The sequence below is a fragment of the Drosophila miranda genome, chromosome 4 (assembly GCF_003369915.1).
Source record: "Drosophila miranda strain MSH22 chromosome 4, D.miranda_PacBio2.1, whole genome shotgun sequence".
Classification (NCBI taxonomy): Eukaryota; Metazoa; Arthropoda; class Insecta; order Diptera; family Drosophilidae; genus Drosophila; species Drosophila miranda.
Genome location: NC_046677.1, coordinates 21,993,165 through 21,999,330, shown reverse-complemented (window position 1 = coordinate 21,999,330; position 6,166 = coordinate 21,993,165). Strand labels below are relative to the sequence as shown.

At 42.4% G+C, this 6,166-nt stretch overlaps 1 protein-coding gene across 1 annotated transcript; it reads right to left on the bottom strand.

The window, feature by feature from the left end:
- Positions 1 to 3,746: 3,746 nt before the first annotated feature.
- LOC117188700 (G2/mitotic-specific cyclin-B3-like) lies at positions 3,747 to 5,357 on the bottom strand. Its single transcript, XM_033392941.1, has one exon. It carries the CDS (start codon positions 5,184 to 5,186, stop codon positions 3,885 to 3,887), a length of 1,302 nt encoding a protein of 433 aa, XP_033248832.1. The 5' UTR covers positions 5,187 to 5,357; the 3' UTR covers positions 3,747 to 3,884.
- Between the last annotated feature and the right edge of the window lie 809 nt (positions 5,358 to 6,166).

Genomic DNA, 6,166 nt, shown 5'->3' with positions numbered 1-6,166 from the left:
AAGAAAAATTAAATCGTTTCAGATATATTCTCTTCAAAAATATTTCTATATATTTTTTTGTACACTCCTGATTGGGTATTATCCACAATATTCACATCGTTAAACAGCATTTTGGAAAGAGTACTTGTCCAGAACTGTTTTAAGATGTAAACCCAAGAATAAACACTCGAAGTAGTATATCCCATTTAATCTTGGGATAAAAAATAATAGTACAATGTGACTTCCTTTTTAATTTTTCGTTCAAAAACCCCTCCCCATTGACAAGACACTCCTCTCATGGTTTCAATATTTTTATTGTATTTGCTTTTATTTGCAATTTAGCTTTCATTTAACTACGTATTTTCCAAAAACATATTCCGAACAACAATTGAATGAGGTAAACGAAAACAAAACCAACAAAAACCGAGGCCCGAACTGTCGATCTTTCGTGCTGGAAACTTACAGGGTATTCCATATACCATATGCCATGGGTAGTACAATAAATAAACTAAATAATTCGATAACAAATTTGAAATATCATAAACTATTTACATACAACTTTTGGAAATTGTTGATTTATTTTAGTTACTGTTTGTTTTTTTTTTCTTTACAATATGTATAGTTTTTGTATGTATAAAATATTTTATATAAATTTTGGATTCGATTTGGATTGATATTCGTGTGTCTGAGTGTGTGTGTGTGTGGGGGGGACTGGAGTGGGGTCTTCGCTTGGTTAATCATAATATTTTGTTGGTTTTCTAAGAATTATTGAATAGGGAAATCTCAGGCGTGCTCTAGTCAAACTTTTCTCTCCCTTCCCTCGTTTAAACTTGTTTTCCAGTTTTAATTTAAATAGAAATTTCTCCTTTTTTTAAGCTAAAAAAAATATGGTTTTTGCTTTTGATTAAAGTGGCTTGAAAAGTAGAGAAGTTATTACAGCTAAATATAATTTATATAGGCATATTTTTCAGTATTTTTTTTTCGCTATAAAATTTTGCGTGTTTGTTTGTGTGTGTGTATGGGCTTTGTTTTATTAACTGGAAATAAGATTCGATTATTACAAAAAAAAATTGCTCTATATTATAAGCAAACCGGTTGTTGTTTTTGTTTTTTTGTTTTTTTCATAACGCAGCGATCTTTGGAACTTTGTTTTGCCGATCGATCAGACAGAGGAATTTACATATACAATATATATAATATTAGTGGAATATCTGTATTATCCCGCAAGCTATGTTTCCGAAGATTTTCTTTTGTGCGGGAGCCGCGTCCCCTCTCCTCCCTTGAGATCAGACAAAGTCTCAGCATCAAAGATCGCTTCGCAGATGTCACTGAACATTATCTGGTACAATTTGTTATAGTTTCTTTTATAGTTTTATATTTTTTATTTTTCTGGTTTGCTTCGCTTACAAAATGCCGGCTGATCCTCTGTATCTGTTTATCCGTTTAAATTTTGTTAATTATAGTTTGGAACATACGGTACACCTCCATATATGTCCATGTATGGGGGCGTGTATCTCTTTATATGTATGTATATAAGATGTATGTATATCTATATTGAAATACCAGTTCTGTGAATTATGTGCAATATTTTCTTAAGTACACGTGGAGTCGATCTGGCCGAGGAGGATCGTGTCTAGGTTTTTGTCCTCAACATTATGCTAATATTAAAAAGTAATATTTCATATTTCATTGATTTAAGTTTAGCTAATACATAGATCAATTTTGTTTGCCACTTTATACAAGAAGTGCTTGCGTATCGTAGGTTAATCTTTACTTTGCTGCCATCCCCAGTGCCTACACCTAACGATCCATCCCCCAACTCCCAACTCCCAACTCCCAACTGGCGGCGGCACTGTTCTCCAGGAAACACTTGCTCTGATCTTCAAGTCTTGTTCCCATTTTCTCTGCCGCGTAGCTCTCCAAAAATTTACTTATATCACCTTTTGTGTGTAGTCTCTTACATATAAAAAAGTACTAGATTCTTGCCTTGTTCCTCGCTCCCCTTGTCCTTTGACCCCTCCCCTTTGGGGTCCTGGACTTTGGGTTGGGTTCTGGGGCAGTGGCGATCGATTTGAATGCAGTGCTTGGCGCTAGGTCCACGAAATTTTGCTTGGTGGTTGGAATTGTAAAAGGAGTGCTCGTTCGGAATGGGCCAGATCAACGTTTACTTCAACATTTACATATATACTCGTAACACCTACAATACTTGAACAATAATTTTGACGCATACGACTTTAGCGTGAGGAGATGATATGGAACTGATGGACTGATGGATGGGCAGGGCAGGGGAAGTCTGTGAGTGGTGTGTCCTGATGGTTTGATGGTTTTTTAAGGCACTGGTAGTTTAAATCGCTATACCTCTAAGTGGGCTCTGGAATCGATCCCAGTCAGGGCTCGTTCGCTTGCAATCGGTGCGAACTGTGCGTACATTGGCAGGTGTGTGGCATGATATGGTGTGGTGCGGTGTGGCAAGGTAACTAGATCGAAGATATTGCTATAGCTTATAGTGGGCATCAAAACTAGTGGGAGTACGGGGCCAAGGCCCCCTGCCCACTCGCCCACGGCCTCTGTCCGACAGCCTTGAGAGGCCCCGTACTATCGAGAAGCCCGTACAGGAAGTACATCTATCCGATAGTTAAAGGCTAGTATTGTAGCATTACTAAGGTAGCGGAAGAAGTAGAGGAAGAAAGAGGAAGGGAGTCCTTCCTTCTCTTTGTACCCTGCCGGAGTCTGGTTGGTATGCTGCCCCAGACATGGAATCATGTTTCCAGCCGTTTCAGGTGCTTTAATATTTGCGCAGATCCAAATAAGGCCGACTCTGGGATTGACAACCCTTCTCCCAGGCCTTCTGAACTGTGAATGATGTGGCATACGAGTATATGCCAGGAGCAGTTTTCATTTGACAGGACATGCGGATAGGTGGCTTGCAGTTGCATTTAATGGCAAAAATATTTATGCACCAGTACTTTTCTTTTAAGATATTAGCTTTGGTTTATTTCATCAGAAAGTCAGGAATTAAATAAAACTGTCCCATAAATTTCACTGAATTGCTGGAAAGAAGGGAATCGCCGTCTATTATTCTTTATGTTTTTGTTGTTGGTGGCTTACGAAATAAGTTTATTAAATGGTAGAACAAAATATTTGTTGCGTTTTGCAGTAGAGATTCTCTCCTTCTTTCTCTGTCTCTCTTTTGAACGTATTGCTTTTGTTGTTTAATGCAAGGACGGAGCGATCTCTCCATGATTTCTCTCAATTTTGCTCGTCTTGTTATGAGAGCTGGATAAAACATATAGAGAAATAGAGGAACTACCACTGTTTATCATATTTTCATCATTAGGAACTTTAGAACTAATTATCTATATATTCTTTACATTTTTGCACACCTATCTCTTTCCTTAATCTCATACCAACACCAGTTGTTACGATTCTCGCTCCTCTTCTGGGGCGCACACTGCACGAGGAAGTTTGTGAGAAAAAGAGAGAGAAAGAGTCCGCGTGTGGCAGGGGAAGTGTAGCCACAGAAAATTGGTATCCTCATTCTTGTTATAATAGTAAATCGATTTGACCCAGATTCGGCAATCTGCCAGATATGGTACCTCCTCGTACCTTCAAAACAGACAGCCAGAAAGACAGACAAAGATTTATCGACTTGGCTAATCAAGAATATATATTCTTTATGGGGTCGGAAACGCTTTCTTCTGGGCGTGACACCCATCCAAACTCAAAACAAATACCGGGCTTAATAAACTGAACATAATATTTATGTAATACTAATGCAAAAGTCACAATAATACAAATAAATCAAAAATAAATAGCAACATAAAAATAGATCACAAAAATATATAAACTTGTGTGGGAATATGTCAGGGACAGGAAGGGGGCAGGGGACATTGTGTGTGTCCTCTTCAGTGGTGGGCTCTGCTTTTTTGTTTTGGGGCCAGGTTGTTCTGGAACAGCTCCTGGTTGGTGAGCAGCGGCACCTTGGCCACCTCGTGGAATATCTTGTCCGAGTACTTGTTGCGTATTATCTTGATGGTGTCCAGCGGCCTGCGATGGAGGCCGGCATTCAGGACGGGCACGATCTCGGCGAATTCCGCCAGCTGGAAGCCCGTGTAGTGGACCAGAGTCGAGGTCCAGGTCTGTTGCTCCAGGTGTGAGGCGCCGGCGCGCATGCGCAGGGCCATGTAGAGGGCGGCCGATGCCATCTGCGAGTCCCTGAACCCAATTGCGGCGTAGTCCATCAGCGACAGCTCCAGGATGTAGCGAGCCAGGGTCAGAGTGGTCCTCTTGACCTGGGCACAACGGGCGTAGCGACGCAGGAAGCTGTAGGACAGGGGAATGCCCAGGTCGTACTGGATGAGGCGCAGCGTTTCGAGCTCCATCTTGACCAGCTCGTCGCGGCTGTAGGCCCCGTCGCAAATGTACAGCACCTCCCAGATCCGGAGGGGCAGGCGCTCTTCGTACTTGCTGGCAATGAAGAAGGCTGTGATCCCCAGGAGCTGCAGATTCTCCTTCTTGATGACTGCGCGGCACAAGTAGAGGTCCACGATCTTCACAGCCAAGTACAGGGCCTCGTGGTGGAACCCGAAGTGCTCCTGCACCTCGACCATCCAGTCGACCAGCACGGCCCGCATGTACGTGGTCAGGTGGATCTGTCGCGGCATGTAGTCCCCGATGGCGAACGCCGGCTCGCGTGTCTTCAGATAGTTGAAGATCTCCATGGAGTAGTGCGAGACCTGCAAGGGGTCGTCCCAGTTCTTCTGGTCAAAGTCGACCACACCTCGCGGGACGCGTCGAAGAGGCGCCAAGGCAATAGCGGCGGGACGCATGGAGTCGCCGCAGGTGGAGACGTCCTCCAGGCCCGACGGGTCCTCAGTCTGGTTGGAAATTCGACGCACCGGCTTGATGGCCACTCCTTGGGCTTGGGCTTGGGCCTGGGATCTGCATGGAATCTGGTCCATGTTGGGATTGGGGATCTCCCCCAAAAAGGTCTTCTTATTGAGCGTTGCCTTCGAGCGTTTGCCTTTTTCCAAAACCTTGTGGCAGTTCTCTTTGTCTTGATGCAGCGCCATGATCTTGGCATTGCTAGGATTGCAGTTGTTGCCCAGGGCAGAGCGTTTGACCTTTTCCTTCTTAATGGCCACGCTCATGGCGTCCTGACTGGTTACGGTGGCCCGGCTGGATCTGGTTGCCTTTGCGGGCGCCATTCTGTAAAATACTATTGTCCTGTGTAGTCCTCTTCCCTCAGTTAAACTTTTGCGCTGTTAGCAGTGGCTTTGCTTAGTCCTTAGCACGTTTTCGATACTGTTTCCCGTTTGCTCTCTCACAACGTTATGATTTCCTTCACAAAAACTCACTTGTAATGATTTCTCACCTGAAGCAGGATGCTCGGCCGCCTATGATAGGCTTAGGGATTGTATGCCTGCTTTGAAACTTTCATAAACAAATATTCAAAGACAATATAGAAGCAAAATTTTAGGGATATTCAGGAACATATTTTTGTAAAGTCAATTCAAAGTCGAAAAACACATCAACAATGATAAGGTTTGGGAAATAGGCTCTTCCTTAGCACTGTTTATGTAACAGATCAGCTTTTTTTTATTGGGAATTGATAGCAAAGCATGGATCTAATAAAACATACCAAAAATATAATCGTACGTTATATAGTTTACTTTTTATTCCACCTGAAAGATGTAAAGTTCTCTAACAGATATTATCCAAAGAGCTCTTGAAATTCTTTGATTTTTGCCACCTCTTTTCGGTTGAACTCCCACTGTGCGGCTCTTGTAAATTTCTTGGTTTCTGAGGAATAGATTGGGTTGCACCACACCTTACATATGAATGGTTATTCATTATTATTTGCTGTCACTTCGTTCTGGCTTCTATCCTTGTACTTTTGGCTATCGTATACGTCGTATATATCGTATATTTTCTATACACTGTATTGTTAGTGGCACCGCCTAAGACACACAAGTAAACTCCTTATCCGATGGTACATTAGTTAATTGTTCCTTACACAAAACTTGTGAAATTGAATTTTCTTCAGGGGGGTTACCCCCCTATGTGTGAAAGGGCTAGCTATGTGCAATTCTGGTTTGTTGCTTGCCAAAAGGAGGTCCCGTCCGAGGTCGAGGGAGTAGATGAGAACTTTTTCGATTAACACTGATGTCCGCCAAAGGAAACTTCC